Here is an 18393-nt window from a genome sequence, read left to right on the forward strand (position 1 = left end):
CTGCGCTATCTCTGCAGCTTTCTTATGGCACCTGGAAGCATAGATTTGATCCAAGGTGGGAAGAGTGCACCCAGTTATTCTCTCCGCAGTCTTTACAACCCTGGACAACATTGTTTTTCCCCTGAACCGTGCAGCTCCCAAACCACACACAGAGACCATAAGTTAATACACCAATGTCCCCAAAGTGTGGCAGGCTGCCCAAGTTCTCCAGAACTCTCCACAAGAAAAGATGTTGCAGAAATCAGAGCAGGTGTGCAGAACCTCTGGCTTCCTAGATGTTGCTCCCAGCATCCCCATGTTGGCTGGGGCAGATGGGAGCTGCAGCCAAGCATTATCTGGGAGGAGGCAAAGTTTCCAGACCCCTGAAGCAGAGGTTCAGGGGAACCAGGACAAATGAAAAAGCCGTGCTTCTTTATCCCAGAATCCTAGGTGTGCAACCTGGTATTTGGAGCACTTGGAAGAATAACAATTTATTATTTATACCATGCCCATCTGGCTGGGTTTCCCCGGCCACTCTGGACGGCTCCCAACAGAATATTAAAAACATGATAAAACATCAAACATTAAAAACTTCCCTAAACAGGGCTGCCTTCAGATGTCTTCTAAAAGTCAGATAGTTGTTTATTTCCTTGACATCTGACGGGAGGGTGTTCCACAGGGCAGGTGCCACCACTGAGAAGGCCCTCTGCCTGGTTCCCTGTAACCTCACTTCTCACAATGAGGGAACTGCCAGAAGGCCCTCAGAGCTGGACCTCAGTGTCTGGGCTGATCGATGGGGGTGGAGATGCGAGTGTGTGTGTGTGTTTGCACACTATTTTCACTAATATGTACTCTTCATTTTGTGTACATTTTTGGTTGGAGAACTTGAAGGAGTGCAACTTTTGAAGGACAGTTGTTTTGGGGGAGTGAAAACAAGGGCGGACTGCATTCCAGTGCAAACCAAGCCCAATTTCTCCTCCATTTCCAGAAATGCGTGGTTTCCCCCCTTGGAAATCTGTTTTTGGGGGAGAAAGGGAAACTCCCCATGGGAAGCAAGGCTTCCGCACAGCCAGGAACGTGAGATGAGATCTGAAGGTGCTGCTTAGACGGACATCTGCAGAGGAGGGGATTCTAGCCCCACGGACCATGAACAAAAGAGAACAGACCACAAAGGCCTGTGACAAAAGTAGACAAAAGGTTATTTCGTTCTCTCACAGCACAGGTCTGTGGTTTACATGGCGTACGGGCTGCTGGCAGTGCTGGGAACAATGGGCAGCACTTACCTGATGATCGTCCTGTCCCACTGCTTGGTCATCTACACCATCTCACTGGTTAAGCAGAAGTGGCTGTGTTTCATCGCGGGCCTTTGCAGCTTGGCTTCTTTCAAGGTGGAGCCCTTCAGCAGCTGGCAGGTATGTCGGTGCGCAGCTACCTCACCTGCCAAAGAGGGACTTGGCTGGCCGAGTCCTGGGGACCAGACCAGGCATGGTCCATGTGGTGGCCTTCAAATGTTCTTGGGCTCCCATCATCCCTGACCATTGGTCATGCTGGCTTGGGCCAAGGGGAGTTGGAACCCAACAGTCTCTGGAAGGAAGCACATTGGCTATCTCTGGGTTAGGGGGCTCAAGAGGGCCCAGATCCAAGGCAGGGTCCAAGTCCCTCACTTGGCCATGGAACTCACTGGGGGAGACTAAGCAAGTTATTATTATCTTTCAGCTTATCCTACCCCATGGGGCTGGCATTGAGGGGCAATTTGTTGTTGTTGTTTATTGAATTTATATACAGTGGTACCTCGCATTACATATGCTTCAGGTTACATACTGTCAGGGCTGCCGCCCAGTCCCAGCTCACATAGGACCAAGTCAGCCAGCGTTCAGTTTCAAAGAGTCTTTATTGGATTACAGGTTCCATTTCCAAACTGCAACGTGCAGCCCTACTTCTTCTAGGTCAGAACGACGAAGACCCGTCTGAGTCTCCGCCTCTAGCGCACCAGCTTAATACCCTAGCCTTGCTCCACCTCCTGCGCCTTTCCTTCCGTCTCTGGGTCCTCCTGCCCCCCTGGGTCTCTCCTTTCCTACTCTCTTCTGACGCGGACCCCCCTGACCCTTCCGCCTCCTTGCGGCGGGCTTTGGGACTCGGTTCACTCTCTGGGCTGCTGGCTGCGCCAGCTTCCGTTACATTTGAACTTGGCGCGCGCGCCCAACTCTCCACTTTCCTCTTGATCGTTTCCTCGCTCCCCGAGGTGGGCGTGACTACTCCTGACTCATGCCCTCCCTCCTTCTGAAAGTCTCCGGAGCCCGATATCTGGTCCCCTTTCTCCCCGCTGCTCCCGGCTGGGAACGTGGGTCCCGATCTCCAACTGCTGCTTTCTGATCCCTCTCTGGACCCTTCTTCCTGGGGTGTCCCCCTGCTCTCCCCCCTTGCTCTGGCTGCTGGCGCTCCCTTCTGGGAATCCTCGGACTCGCTAGACAGGCTCGGTGATCTCGGGTCGTCATCCCCACTCATCCTTCCTTCGTATTCCTCCCCCTCGCTCTCTGTCTCCTCCCTTCTCTGCGTCTCTGCTCCTGAACCCCTGACATCCATCCCCCCCTCGAAGCCCCCCCTTCCCCCCTCCCCGCTTTCAAGGGTGGTTGGTGGGTGCTCCGTCATCACGGGAGTGAATGTCGGATACAGTTCGCTCCCCGTTGCTGGCCGCCAACTGAAGACCTCCGAGTCTTCCTCCCCGCGTTCGTCAACAGTGGTCTCCTCCGCCTCCATCTCGGTGCCGCCGTGCTCGAAACCAAGGTCCTCCCCGCAAACGTCCATGTCCGTCTCTGCGTCTGTCGCTGGACCTGGTGTCTCCTGCCACTTCCGGCGCCACTGCTCCTCTGGCCGATCGTCCCACCAATACGAGTTGTCGGACGCCGAACCCTCCGGTGACCCCTCTGGGGAACGTGTGCGCGGTGCGGGTTCCCCTTCCGAGTCGAAGCCATGGAACGTGCTGGAGGAAAGCGTGGGCGTGAACAACCAGTCGTCGAAGAAGCCCGCTGGCATAGGTCTGTGTGGGAAAAGGGCATGAAACTCATCCTTGAGCAGGGGTTCCTCCAAGGCGTAGTCCGGCACCCAGCTATTAGTACTGGCCCGGGTGCCCTCCCTTGCTAGTAGATATTCTACTCCGTCTTCCCCCCATCTGGAGTCCAAAATCTCCGTGACTTCGTTGATGGGGTCCTGCTGTGGCAATCTTCCCACCTCCGTCCGCTCCGGAGACTGACTCGGTGCCGTTCCTGGTTCCTGGAACCTGTGCGGTGCCCTGTAGGGAGTGAGCACCGACCTGTGGAACACCGGATGCATCCTGGAACCCTCTGGTAGCACCAGCCGGAAAGCCACCGGGTTGATCTGCGCTTCGACTCGGTATGGACCGAGTTGCTTGTGCCCTAGCTTCCTCTTGGCTAACGATCGGGTCGGCACCGCGTGGGCTGCCAACCAGACCCAGTCTCCCACTCGGATCTCCTCGCCAACTCGCCTGTGCTTGTCAGCTTGGACCTTGTATGCGTGCTTCGCCAGCTCCAGCTGCCGTCTGAGTTGATCGTGGACCTCTTGCAACTCAGATGCGAAAGCGTCCGCCGTCTGTGGTTCCCCTTCCCCCACTCTGTCCAGTCCCGGGAAGGTTCTGGGATTCCTCCCATTGTTGGCGAAGAACGGCGTCACCCCTGTGGATACGTGTTTCGTGTTGTTGTAGGCGAATTCGGCGAGCGGCAGGTAATCCACCCACGTCGCCGGCTGTTGATTGGCATAGCATCTCAGGTACTGCTGCATGATGGCATTGACCCTCTCCGCTTGCCCGTTGGTCTGCGGGTGCCTTGCCGATGTCAGGTTGATCTTGACGTTCAGGAAGCCCATCAGCTTTTGCCAGAAATTCGAGATGAACTGGCGTCCGCGGTCGGACAGTATAGACCGTGGCAGCCCGTGCACTTTGAACACGTGATCTATGAACAATTTGGCTGTTTGTTCTGCCGTGGCCACCTTCGCACACGGTATGAAATGTGCCATCTTGGTGAACAAGTCCACCACCACTAGTACAGCTGTCTTGCCTCTCGAGCTGGGTAGATCCGTGACAAAGTCCAGGGCCACCCTCTCCCATGGTTCAAACGGCGTTTGCAGCGGTTCCAGCAGTCCCGCCGGTGGTTTGTGCACCGGCTTGGCCCTCTGGCAGGTGTCGCACCTCGCGACGTAGTCCGCGACTTCCCCCCTCAGTCTGGGCCACCAAAAGTCTCTTGCGACCAATTCCACCGTTTTTTCTGTGTCAAAGTGCCCGGCCGTGGGTGCGTCGTGCAGCTGCTGCAGTACCCGGGCGCGAAGTTCGTCTCCCGGCACGTAGACGGCCCCTTTACGTAAGAGCAAGCCGTCTCGTATCTGGAACTCGTCGCCCTTCGCCGTGCCCTTGTGCACCTCTGCCATCTTCGCCTGCGCGAATGAGTCGTCCGTCAACGCCCTTCGCACCGCATCCAGGTCTACTGTGGCTGAAGCGCACACCCACGCTGTTGGCGCGAAGATGTGCATGGCCGCCACTGGCGTCGCCTCTTCGAGGTACTGCGGTTTTCGGGACAGGGCATCCGCCATGATGTTGGTGTCGCCCGGGACGTACTCAATTCGGAAATTGAAGTCAGCAAAGAACTCCGCCCAACGGATCTGCCTCTGGTTCAGGAACCGAGCCGTGCGCCAGTGCTCCAGATTCTTGTGGTCCGTGCAGACCTGCACCGTGTGCTTGGCGCCGATCAGGAAGTGCCTCCACGCCTTGAAAGCTGCATGAATGGCAAGCAGCTCCCTATCCCAGATGGTGTAGTTCTGCTCCGACTTGCTGAGCTTTCTGGAGTAGAACGCCCCCGGCCTCCAGACCCCCTGCGGGTCCTTCTGCAGCAGTACCGCTCCCACTGCTCTATCGGACGCGTCTGTCTCCACCCTCAGCGGTCTGCTGGGGTCGATATGCAGCAGTTGCTCTTCCGACGCGAAGAGACGCTTGAGTGTCTGAAAGGACCGCTCCGCCTGCTCCGTCCAGATGAATTTCTTTTTCTTGGAGCTTAGCGTGTCCGTAATAGCTGCCGTCTGCATCGCGAACCCCTTGATGAACTTGCGATAGAAATTGGCGAATCCGACAAACCTCTGGACCTCTTTCCGGTTGCGCGGGCTCTTCCAATCCAACACCGCACGAACCTTGGCGCTGTCCATGGCTAGCCCCTTGTCCGACAGCTTGTAACCCAAGAAATCCACCTCCGTCGTGTCGAACTGGCACTTCTCCAGTTTGGCGTACAGTCTATGCTGCTGCAGCCTCTTCAGCACCTCCCGAACGTCCTGGTCGTGTGCTTGCTGCGAGTCAGAGAATATCAGGATGTCATCCAGAAAGCAGACGCACTTCTTGTAGAGGAGTCCCGCCAACACGTGATGCATAAAAGCTTGAAAAACGTGGGAGCCATTTTGCAATCCAAAAGGCATAACTCTATATTCGTAGGTGCCCAGAGGCGTGAACATGGCTGTCTTCCACTCATCGCCCTCCCTCATACGGATGAGATTGTACGCTCCTCGCAGGTCCAACTTGGTGAACACGCGTCCCTTGCGCACCGTCGCCAGCAGGTCGTCAATCCTGGGCATAGGGAAATCGGAGGGCTTGGTCATTCTGTTTAAGAGGCGGTAATCCACGACCAATCTTTTTTGGGGCGTGTCCTTTTTCTTCACGAAGAAAACAGGACTGCCCCCTACTGCGCTGGACTCCCGGATGAAACCGCGCTGCAAATTGTGATCGATGAACTGTTTGAGTTCCTGTAGTTCGTCCTCAGACATGGAATATAGCTTCCCCTTCGGCAGCGTCGCCCCTGGCAGGAGGTCAATCTTGCAGTCATATTGCCTGTGCGGTGGTAGCTTGTCTGCCTCTTTCTCGCAGAAGACCTCCAGAAAGTCCGCGTATTTGTGGGGAACTGCTTGCAACGTTCCCAACTGCAGTTGTGAGTCCTCCTCCTCCCCCTCCTGCCTGGGCAGGATGCAGTGTTCTGCGCAGTAAGAGGAGCCGAAGATCAGCTGTCTCTGGTACCAAGCCAGCGTTGGACTGTGCCTGTCCAGCCAACTCATGCCCAACACAATGGGCGTGTCCGACAGTCGGGTGACATTAAAACTGATGACTTCCCTGTGGTTACCAAGTTGCATCACCATTGGTGGCGTCTGCTTCACCACCTGCCCCCCTAGCAACTCTCTGCCATCCACTGTGACGACTTGCAGGGGCAGAGTGGCAGGCAGCAGCTTTATAGCGTGCTGCTCCACAAAATCCTGTGCTATAAAGTCTGCGTTGCTTCCAGAATCCACAGAAAGCGGCACTTCGATGGTGACTCCATTGGGTAGCTGGAGAGACGCTGTGAGTTGCACTACTGGTTTGGGTGGGAGGGGGTCCGTGGGTTGCAATATCGCTGGGGACTGCTTCACTGATGCGTCTGGCTGGGCCCCAGTGCCTCTGTCTCCAGCCAGACATCGTCGTTTCCCTGCTGGGCTTCGCTGCATTGTGTGGCCACTTTCACCGTTGCGGAGGCTGCAGTGTGCTTGGAGCTCCTCTGGGGACACTCGTTCGCCAAGTGTTGAGGGCTCTCGCATATGTAACACTTCCTGGTCCCTCTAGGAGGTTTAGTCTTGACTGCTGTCGGTGCAGAGGCTCTGCTAGCTGACTGAGCCCTGGCGCCTCCCACTTCCATAGGTTCCACTCCCCCTCCTGGCGGAGGTGTGGATTGCGCACGCGCTGCTTCCCTTGGAACGAAAGAGAAACTTCTCGCTGCTTCGCGCCCTCCACGTCCTTCATCTCTGCACCATGGACGTTCTTCCAGCCTCACCCCCACAGTCAGCGCCCTTTGGACCACCTCCTGCGTGCTTCGGGGCCTCTCCCCCCTCGCAATTTCATCCTTCACAGCAGAGCTGAGACCCTCCCAGAACAGGTCCCTGACTGGGGGCGAGTCCCGGTCCCATTCCAATGCACTGACCAGCGCAAAAAAGCGGGCGTGGTACTGTCGGACGCTCGCCCTCCCTTGTTTCAGTCCATGAATCTCCCGTCGGGCAAGATCCACATCAATGGTAGACAAAAAACATGCATCCATCGCTTTGATAAAGGCATCTGCACTCTGAAGCGCCGGATCTTTATCCCTCCACAAATTGCGCAGCCACGCCTTCGCATCCCCATGCAAATGGGACAGTATAAACCCCACTTTCTCTTGCTCATCTCTAAAGTCTTTTGCCAGCAGTTGCAGTGCGCACATCACATCTGCTCGAAAGTTGGGGTACTGTTGTAAATTCCCATCGAAGTGAGCCACCAGCCCTCCTGCTCTCCGTGCCAACCCAACCCCCTCCGGTCTGGGTCCTGGCTGCCCATGCTTAACCCATGCTTCAAACCTGGCGTGGAGATCTCGGTAGGCGGCTGCCACATCCTCCTCCCTTTTCTTGGATGCCAGTACCTCCGCATTCAATTGGGTAACTGCCTGTTGCAGCGCTGAAACTTTCTCTGCTTCCGTCATCTTTGCCAACCGTCGTGAGCTTGCTCCCACACACCGATCCCCTCCTCCAGCTGCTTCTGTCTCCGCTGCGAGGTATCAGGTGTCAGAAGCTTGGCAGACGGGTCTTACTGTCAGGGCTGCCGCCCAGTCCCAGCTCACATAGGACCAAGTCAGCCAGCGTTCAGTTTCAAAGAGTCTTTATTGGATTACAGGTTCCATTTCCAAACTGCAACGTGCAGCCCTACTTCTTCTAGGTCAGAACGACGAAGACCCGTCTGAGTCTCCGCCTCTAGCGCACCAGCTTAATACCCTAGCCTTGCTCCACCTCCTGCGCCTTTCCTTCCGTCTCTGGGTCCTCCTGCCCCTCTGGGTCTCTCCTTTCCTACTCTCTTCTGACGCGGACCCCCCTGACCCTTCCGCCTCCTTGCGGCGGGCTTTGGGACTCGGTTCACTCTCTGGGCTGCTGGCTGCGCCAGCTTCCGTTACATTTGAACTTGGCGCGCGCGCCCAACTCTCCACTTTCCTCTTGATCGTTTCCTCGCTCCCCGAGGTGGGCGTGACTACTCCTGACTCATGCCCTCCCTCCTTCTGAAAGTCTCCGGAGCCCGATATCTGGTCCCCTTTCTCCCCGCTGCTCCCGGCTGGGAACGTGGGTCCCGATCTCCAACTGCTGCTTTCTGATCCCTCTCTGGACCCTTCTTCCTGGGGTGTCCCCCTGCTCTCCCCCCTTGCTCTGGCTGCTGGCGCTCCCTTCTGGGAATCCTCGGACTCGCTAGACAGGCTCGGTGATCTCGGGTCGTCATCCCCACTCATCCTTCCTTCGTATTCCTCCCCCTCGCTCTCTGTCTCCTCCCTTCTCTGCGTCTCTGCTCCTGAACCCCTGACACATACGCTTCAGGTTACAGACTCCACTAACCCAGAAATAGTGCTTCAGGTTAAGAACTTTGCTTCAGGATAAGAACAGAAATCTTGCTCCGGCACCATGGTGGCAGGAGGAGGCCCCATTAGCTAAAGTGGCGCTTCAGGTTAAGAACAGTTTCAGGACCTCTGGAACGGACCTCCAGAACTTAACCCGAGGTACCACTGTATTGCCTTCGAGATAAGGACAACTGTGACTTTAAAGAAGAATGGGAGCTTTTTACAAATTACTTAAAAAACAACAACAACGAATTGGACTCCTTGGCAGGTTTTGAAGAAACATACACAAATTTATTGATTGTTAACTTAATAGACAGATGATTTAAGGATCTAGACAATTTGATAATATGCAGAGAATAATATGTGTTGAAAAATCAGAGAGAGGTCTGAGGGAAGTCTCGGGGGAGGGGGGGAAATTGGGGGCAGGATGAAAAGGAGATGATATGTTTTGATAATTTGTTATGTTGAAATTCTTAATAAAAACTATTTTTTAAAAAATAATTTATATATTGCCCTATACTCGGAGGTCTTAGGGCAGTTCACATAAAAGGATCACGGCATATAAAATAAAAAGCAATAACCCAATAATTACGCCCCCCAAAAGAGCCACATTTTAAAAGGGTATGGGATCAGGTCAGCCAAAGGCCTGGTTAAGAAGCAACGTTTTTGCCTGGTGCCTAAAGGTGTATAATGAAGTGCCAGGCCAATTTCTTTGGGGAGAACATTCCACAGAAGGGGAGCCACTGCAGAGAAGGCCCTTGTGCTGCCACCCTCCGGACCTCTCGTTGGCATCTGCCCTGTCTCAAGAGATGGCCGGAGTGTGCCTCCAGGGATGAAGCCACATCACTGGAGAATCACAGCACCAGCTGTGGCTGCAGAGACCAGTAACTCGCAGTTGCTGCCTCCTGTGTTGTTTTTGTTGCATTAGTAGCACCAAAGTGACCTCCCTGGGGTGCAGGTGACCAGACCCCTCTCTCAGCTTTGCTGATATAGCCCAAAGAAAAGCAGAGCAAAGAAGCAGAGCAACTCCCAGTTTGGCTACTGGATTTGCTGGAAGGAGGCATACAAGGCACCATCCAACTGTCTTAGGGACTTCACTGTATAGGGTTTACTCCTTGGGCTTTTCTTCTCCCGAAGATGTCCTGCAAGGCTGCAGGTATCAATTTTTCTTTGGGGTTTACTCCTGAAGCCTTTCTTGCAAATGAGCATAATCACAAGAGGTTCAGGATCAGAGTTTTCCTTCTCCTAGATGGACTCCCTTCCCAGGTTGACAAACCCCATCTGCCCCTCACTTCCCTCTACAGCTCGGACAAAAACGGCCTTCTTGACTGTTGGACCCACACTTATTCTCGTCTGCTCAACCCGCCAATGGGGTGGTGTTAATAAGGGATATATTATAATATAAAAGGTAAAGGTAAAGGGACCCCTGACCAGTAGGTCCAGTCATGACCAACTCTGGGGTTGTGGCGCTCATCTCGCTTTATTGGCTGAGGAAGCCGGCGTACAGCTTCCGGGTCATGTGGCCAGCATGACTAAGCCGCTTCTGGTGAACCAGAGCAGCACACAGAAACGCTGTTTACCTTCCCGCCGGAGCAGTACCTGTTTATCTACTTGCACTTTGACATGCTTTTGAACTGCTAGGTTGGCAGGAGCAGGGACCGAGCAATGGGAGCTCACCCCGTCACGGGGATTCGAACCGCCGACCTTCTGATCGGCAAGCCCTAGGTTCTGTGGTTTAACCCACAGCACCACCCACATCCCATATTATAATATAGCTTGTTCAAAAATATGTTCAGATCAGAGCTGCCTGAAAGATCTAGTTCACAGGGAGAACCGAGAGGTTTCTATGCACCAGACGAGACTCTGAAGCAACCTCGTTTCCTTGGTATATGTGGTAACTATTCTCTTTTGTCCAGAATGGGTTTGTAACAGGAAATTTTGATCTTCAAGATGTTCTCTTTTACGGAGGAACCGGCTTCAGCATCATGCGTGCCATGAGTTTTGCCCTGGAGAACTGCGAGAGGAAGGAAGGCAATTACTCCATCTTCGCCCTCCTGAAATACAATTTCTACCTCCCCTTCTTTTTCTTCGGACCTGTCATGACCTTTGACCGGTTCTATGACCAGGTGGGCTGGATTCACTGTCATGCTCTTTGCTGCTCCTTTCCTAAGTTTAAGGCATGCTACTCCTTTCTTGGACGGGGGTCTGTTGGGCAACCCTTTGTGGCTTAGGGCCCTCGTATTTACGGGACCGCTTCTCCTGGTATTCCCCGCAGAGGACCTTAAGGTCCATGAATAACCATAGTTTAGAGGTCCCGGGCCCTAAGGAAGTCAGATTATCCTCCACCAGGGCCAGGGCCTTCTCAGTGATGGCTCCGACCTGGTAGAATGCTCTGTCCCATGAGGCCAGGCCCTGCAGGATTTAACTTCCTTCCACAGGGCCTGTAAGACAGAGCTATTCTGCCTAGCTTTCAATTTGAACTTAGCCTGATCTTTTGTTCCCCTTCCTTCCCTCCCCCTCCCCTTTTTATGAAGATCCCGCAGCTAATTCTCCCCTGGTCTCCTCACTGGCCCAAATAGGACTAACTTAGCCAGCTAGCCCTGGTGCTCATCTACTGTTTATTGGATGGATTTCCCCCCTAAATTGATTTTTGAATTCTGAGTTTATTGTAATTCACATTTTATGCTGTATTTTATGCTGTTTTTTGTTGTATCAATTAAGTGTTTTAAATTTGTTGTTAGCCGCCCTGAGCCCGGTTTTCTGAACCAGGAAGGGCGGAGTATAAATAAAAAATCATTATTATTATTATACTCCCCGAGACAGTCACTCATGCTACATGATGTTTTCTCTGGGTCCATGAACAAAGCACACGTCCTTCCATCTCCCCCATTTTCCCTGACCACAGGTGCACATCAGTGAGTTGCGGCGCAAAGACTATGAGATGTGGCACATCTGTGTCCATGCTTTCGTCCATCTTGTGGCCATCATGGCAGTGGATGCCTTTTTCCACTTCTTCTATATCCTGACCCTTCCTTCGGACATGAAGTTTGTCAACCACCTCTCAGATTGGGCGTTGGGTGAGTGAGTCCTCCGTTCTGTGTTCGGGGAATAAAGGAAGCCCCTTTCTTATTTTCTTTCCAGCGTGATTTCCACATAGATCATTCCCACGTGCTCTTAAGATTACTTTCACGGGAGACGTTCCAGTAGAATGCAGGATGGGGGGAAAGATGTTGGGAGTGGCCTGCGTTTTCATGAGACACCAATTCCCACTTCTCAAACCAATCAGCGAAACAAAGCAAAATTCTCCTTTGAAATTTTCACTTCTCCGAATTTTGCATTGCAGTCCTCACGCCAGATAACATGTGCAAAAATGCATACATTAGCATGCAAAGAAAAGTTTGTATACTAGTCAAAATTGCATACAAAGATGTGTAAAGGTAAAGGGGCCCCTGACCATTAGGTCCAGTCGTGGCCGACTCCGGGGTCGCAGCGCTTATCTCACTTTATTGGCCGAGGGAGCCGACGTACAGTTTCAGGGTCATGCGGCCAGCATGACTAAGCCGCTTCTGGCGAACCAGAGCAGTGCACGGAAACTCTGTTTACCTTCCCGCCAGAGCGGTACCTATTTATCTACTTGCACTTTGACGTGCTTTTGAACTGCTAGGTTGGCAGGAGCAGGGACCGAGCAACGGGAGCTCACCCCATCGCGGGGATTCGAACCACCAACCTTCTGATCAGCAAGCTCTAGGCTGAGTGGTTTAACCCACAGCGCCACCCGCGTCCCACAAAGATCCGTACTTTAGGAGAAATTTGCATTAAATTATGGGTGGATCTTCAGGACAATTTTTTAAAAACAACAACAACAAAATATCTTAAATTTCTGAGCAGATGTGGAGAACTGGATTTAACATTGGAAAGACATGAAACACGGATTACTTTGTCCATCCATAGGTACATGGAAAGTTGCCTTATACTGAGTCAGAACATTGACCCATATAGCTCAGACCTGTCTACACTGATGGGCGATTTTCATATAGGGAGTCTTCCTCTCTCTTACCTGGAGATGCTGAGGACCGAACCTGGGACCTTCTGCATCCGAACCAGTTCCCCAAAATGCTTCACATAGTCCTCTGCCCTTGCTTCCTTGTACGTCAACCTGCTGCCTCTCTCCTTCCTCTTCTGTCCTGCAGCTGGCCTGGCTTACTCCAACCTGGTCTACGACTGGGTAAAAGCCGCAGTGATGTTTGGGGTTATCAACACCATCGCCAGGCTGGATCACCTCGACCCCCCTCAGCCACCCAAATGCATCACCATGCTCTACGTCTTTGCAGAAACGTGAGTATACCCACCTTTATCTTCACAGTCTCCGATTGCTTGGGAGATTGCCCTGGAGAGGACTTAGGCAGCTGTGGAGAGGCGGGGGGAGACTTTCAGCCTTAGGAACTGCTTTGTGGGGGCAAGACCTGCCAGAAATAAGCTGCTGTGCTCATTAGGCCTGACCACTCCTGCACATATCCTGCTTTTGCTAATAAAGAGTTAACTATGTCCCATACGAATGGACATGGGTGGCTCTGTCGGTTAAACCACAGAGCCTAGGACTTGCCAATCAGAAGGTCTGTGGTTCGAATCCCCGCGATGGGGTGAGCTGCTGTTGCTCGGTCCCTGCTCCTGCCAACCTAACAGTTCGAAAGCTCGTCAATTAAAACACTTAATTGTAATACAGTGGTACCTGTGGATGCGAATGGGATCCATTCCGGAGCCCCGTTCACATCCCGAAGTGAATGTAACCCGTGTCCACGCGTCTTCGCGTGCGCAGGTCATGTTTCGGCGCTTCCATGCATGCATGTGACGTCATTTTGAGCGTCTGTGCATGTGCGCGCGGCAAAACCCAGAAGTAACACACTCTGTTACTTCCAGGTCGCCGCGGAGCGCAACCCAAAAATATTCTACCCGAAGCGTATTTTTCCCAAGGTATGACTGTACTATATAGAAGCAGCATAAAATACAGTATAAGCATGAATAACAATAAAATTCAAACTTCAAAAATCGATTGGGGGAAAATCCATCCAATAAGCATTATATAGGGCTAGATGGCTGAATTGGTCCTACTTGGGCCAGCGAGGAGGCCAGGGGAGAATTAGCTGTGGGGTCTCAGAGCAGGTAATTTTCATTAAAGGGGAGGGGGAGGGAAGAGAAGGGAAATAAAAGATCAGGCTGAATTTGAATTAAAGGCCAGGCGGAATAGCTCTATCTTACAGGCCTGACAGAAGGAGGTTAAATCCTGAAGGGCCCTAGTCTCCTGGGACAGAGCATTCCACCAGGTTGGAGCCATCACTGAAAAGGCCCTAATCTAGTCCAACCCCTTGCAACACAGGAATCCTGCCGAATGTGGCATTCGAACCCAGGACCCTGAGAGTAAGAGTCTCATTCTCTGCCGACTGAGCTTGAGCTCTTTGCTTTCAAGGGGAATCCAAACACTATGGAAAATGGAAAACTATTTTCAACCCCCCCCCCAAAAAAAAAAATTAGCCAATGAAAATGCAGCAGCAACAGTCAATAAAACAAAGCCATTAAACAGCCATCGGAAAAATAAATAGACTTTTGAACCCCTTGCATGAACACACACAAACCTTGTTTCTAAGAGGGACAGTTCAAAGCTTGCCTCTTGAAAATAAAAATCTCATTTCTCCAATAACTCTAAATCCACTGTTTGTTTCTGTGGTATTGTGGGCTTTTCATTGCCTTTGGTATTTTTATATTCTTCTGACTGGCTTTGAAAGGCACCTTGAACTGTGGAGGAGGCAGCATTTAAAGGCACACTTGAGAACCGTGAAAGATTCCTTGCCGTATATATTGTTTAGACAGGCCTTTGAAACACGGAAGTTTCTCTTTCTTAACCAATCAGTATTTATTGAGGTTTTCAATGATGTTTTTACAGAGGCCTTTTGCTGATATTATTCTTGCATGCTGTGTGGTGCCTGGATAAAAAATGAAAGCGTGAATTATAAATTGGTAAATAAAATAAAATCTGGTTGTGTTACTTCACCCATGGGCTTAGAGCACTTTGCAGCAGCCACGTGCCCTGGAGGGAATAGATGTGGAACCAGGGGCAACAAATAAAGTGAAAGCTTCTGTTTTTTAATCTAACTTTTGCATTTGTCTCGCAGGCACTTTGACAGAGGGATTAACGACTGGCTGTGCAAGTAAGTTTCCTTTCTGGCGATGGCACTTAATGTTTCTTGAGGTCCCTGGGAGATTTCCTGCTCTCATAACAAACTATTCACAGACGGTGGTGGAGAAATAAGGGAATAGTCATCTAGTGCCCGCCATTTCCACCTAATAATAATAATTTATTATTTATACCCTGCCCATCTGGCTGGGTTTCCCCAGCCACTCTGGGCGGCTTCCAACAGAACACTAAAATACAATAACCTATTAAACATTAAAAGCTTCCCTAACCAGGGCTGTCTTCAGATGTCTTCTAAAAGTCTGATAGTTGTTGTTCTCTTTGACATCTGAGGGGGGGGGTGTTCCACAGGGTGGGTGCCACTACCGAGAAGGCCCTCTAACTGGTTCCCTGTAAATTGGCCTCTCGCAGTGAGGGAACCGCCAGAAGGCCCTCAGCACTGGACCTCAGTGTCCGGGCAGAAAGATGGAGGTGGAGACGCTCCTTCAGGTATACTGGACCGAGGCCATTTAGGGCTTTAAAGGTCAGCACCAACATTTGAATTGTGCTCGGAAACGTACTGGGAGCTAGTGTAGGTCTTTCAAGACTGGTGCCATATGGTCTCGGCAGCTGCTCCCAGTCACCAGTTTAGCTACCGCATTCTGGATTAGTTGTAGTTTCCGGGTCACCTTCAAAGGTAGACCAACGTAGAGTGCATTGCAGTAGTCCAAGCGGGAGATAACCAGAGCATGCACCACCCTGGCGAGACTACGGGCAGGGAGGGTCACAGCCTGCGTACCAGATGGAGCTGATAAACAGCTGCCCTGGACACAGAATTGACCTGTGCCTCTATGGACAGCTGTGAGTCCAGAATGACTCCCAGGCTGCGCACCTGGTCTTCAGGTCCTTATCAAATCATAGAATTGTCAACTTCAGGTGCTACCCTCTGGAGCAGCAGAAAAGAAGCTTATTCCATCTTGGGGACATGAAACCTCGAGCCAACCTTCTCCCTGTGTGTGTGTGTGCTTTGACTCCTAGGTACGTCTACGATTATATCGGGGGCAATCACGACAACATCTTGAAGGAGCTGGTAGCCACCATCGCCACCTTTCTTGTGACCACCCTCTGGCTTGGTCCTTGTGAAATAGTTTACATCTGGTCCATCTGCAACTGCTTTGGCCTCAATTTTGAGCTGTGGGTGCAGCAGTTCTTTCAGCTGAAGCCGTTTGCCGCCATAGAGGTATAAGTGTTGGTCCTTAATGCACTGCTAGACTCTTAAGACCCGCTGGGCTGAGGGTGCGGATACCTCCAGATGTTATTGTGTTGCATGTGTGCAGCCAACACTAGCATATGTTCGTAGACACATTGCAGGATCTTTTACTGGTGTTACGGCATACACTTGTCATCTTTTTCTTCTTTGGCAATCACTCGTAGCCGAGTAAGATTGTCTTCCATAAACAGTTTTAATAGTGAGTCCGTAAGTGACTGTGGAGGCCAATTCTGGATCCACACGTCCTTCCACAGTGGGGACATTGGTTTCCGGGTGGGAGTTGATCACGGTGTGGATTTGCCAAGCGTGCTTTCCTCTTAGCACGTTTCTCCCTTGCGTTCTGAGTTCAAGTGTCTTTGAAGCCCAGGACACCTTTGGTAAAGGCTGTTCTCCAACTAGAGCGCTCGCAGACCAGTGTTTCCCAGTTGTCAGTGTGTATACTACATTTTTTTAGATTTGCCTTGAGAGAGTCTTTAAACCTTTTTTTTTGTTGACCACCAGCATTATGCTTTCCATTTTTAAGTTCGGAATAGAGTAGTTGTTTTGGAAGACGATAATCAGGCATCCGCACAACATGACCAGTCCAACGAAGTTGATGTTGAAGAATCATTGCTTCGACACTGGTGATCTTCGCTTCTTCCAGTATACTGGCATTAGCTCGCATGTCTTCCCAAGTGATGTGTAACATTTTTCAGAGACACTGTTGATGGAATCTTTCGAGGAGTTGGAGATGACGTTTATAAGTGGATATACTTGTTATGGATGTGTGTTAACCCTTAAACTTATGCCCATGAGAAACTCTCACACAAGTCTCTTCTCCCGGGCAGGCTAGAATGTCGGAGGCAATGTCTCGGCGGATTAGAGGCTTCTTTGGGGCAGCCAACTTCTGGGCTATCGTCCTGTACAACATCCTCGCCCTCAATAGCCTCGAATTCGCCATTCTCGTCACCACGAGAATTCTCCAAACAGGTAACGTTCCTCCGGCAGAGTGGGCCCAACCCCTTTTGATGGGCTGAAAACCATATTTACCATGGCTGCACCCGTTAGCCAGCTTACATAACAAACCTACTAGAGATGCAGATCGATATTTGGAATTGAACACCTGCTGTTTCTGAGGCTACTCGGCCTCTTGCCCGCCTTACTTCTCTCCAGTAGCACATATTACTTCTTCTGTTCCTTGGTCCCTGTGTGGGGCGTCCTAGGCCCTTCCATCCTCCCCATAAAACTCTGCCTCAGAACTGGATTAAAAGTATAAGGGACCTCAGGCTAACACAGCCTTCCTCAGCCTTGGGCCCCCAGATGTTGTTGGACTACAACTCCCATCATCCCTGACCACTGGTAGCAAGGGATGATGGAATTTGTAGTCCAGCAACATCTGGGGTCCCAAGTGTGAGAAAGGTGAGGCTAATAGAAGGGGAGGGGTGGGGAACCTCGGGCTCAGGGTCCAAATGTGCCCCCTCAAAAACCTCTCTGTCTGTCCCTCAGGATTTCCCGACAGCCACACCTCTCACTGTCCCTGCTTCACATCCTGAGTGTTTTTGCCTATCTGGAATTTGTCCTTGAACTCTGAGCATGCCTTTTGGGCCAAGGGTAGAAGGCTCATGTGAGCATGTACAGAGAGGGAATGACTGCTAAACCAGTCTAAAACTGTGGCCCAGATATGCTCATTCTCTCATAACATTCCCGTTCCTCAACAGACGCTATCTGGCCAGCTACGAAATATCTGCCCTGTGGCCATGTTGATCTCTTCTCCTTTGCTCTCCTCCTCAGGTTTCCCCCTCAGCACATTATCCATCTGGTTCATCACTTACTGCGGTGTGCAGCTGATCAAGGAGAGAGAACGTTTCCTGGCTCTCCAGGAGGAGAAAGGAGACAAGGACAAGACAGAGTAAAGGAGAGGGAGAGAGGCCAGCCCGCAAAATGGCCGCCGCGGCTTTTTGACACGCTAGGCCAAAGTGCCTGACCCTCAGCCCTGAGCGCCTGTATGCTGCCATGAAGATCTCCTGTAGCCACGTACCAGCTCACCTGTGTAATGAACTCCTTTCCCCATTTAAATTAAAAAAAGATATTTTCTATAAGACTCAAACACAAGGGCTGCCAAGTTATTTCTGTAAAGAGCCGTTGTGTTGTGAGTGTGCCATGCTTCAGACCTCGCTGTTCTTTGGGAGCGCCTTTCATCTATGGCCAGCTTCTGGCTCTGCGGGAAGGTTGCATATTGTCACAAACCATTAAATAGTAGGTAATATAGAGGAAGTCCGGGACACAGGTGGCGCTGTGGGTTAAACCACAGAGCTTAGGACTTGCCGATCAAAAGGTCGGCAGTTCGAATCCCCGTGACGGGGTGAGCTCCCGTTGCTCGGTCCCTGCTCCTGCCAACCTAGCAGTTCAAAAGAATGTCAAAGTGAAAGTAGATAAATAGGTACCGCTCCGGCGGGAAGGTAAACGCCGTTTCCGTGCACTGCTCTGGTTCGCCAGAAGCAGCTTAGTCATGCTGGCCACATGACCTGGAGCTCCCTTGGTCAATAAAGCAAGATGAGCGCCGCAACCCCAGAGTTGTCCGC

General features: G+C 51.7%; 1 protein-coding gene across 1 annotated transcript in view; it reads left to right on the forward strand.

Annotated features, from left to right (window-relative positions):
* The window catches only part of HHATL (hedgehog acyltransferase like), a 33145-nt gene extending 15227 nt beyond the window's left edge, over positions 1–17918 (forward strand). The window contains exons 5-12 of the mRNA XM_083467058.1: positions 1197–1391; positions 10313–10522; positions 11302–11473; positions 12587–12731; positions 14564–14599; positions 15601–15802; positions 16660–16801; positions 17603–17918. Of these exons, the coding sequence (XP_083323184.1) occupies positions 1197–1391; positions 10313–10522; positions 11302–11473; positions 12587–12731; positions 14564–14599; positions 15601–15802; positions 16660–16801; positions 17603–17724 (1224 nt within the window). The 3' untranslated portion in view covers positions 17725–17918. The remainder of the gene's footprint in view (positions 1–1196; positions 1392–10312; positions 10523–11301; positions 11474–12586; positions 12732–14563; positions 14600–15600; positions 15803–16659; positions 16802–17602) is intronic.
* The last annotated feature ends 475 nt before the right edge of the window (positions 17919–18393 follow it).

This window comes from Podarcis liolepis (assembly GCF_965112155.1).
Source record: "Podarcis liolepis genome assembly, chromosome: 12".
Classification (NCBI taxonomy): domain Eukaryota; kingdom Metazoa; phylum Chordata; class Lepidosauria; order Squamata; family Lacertidae; genus Podarcis; species Podarcis liolepis.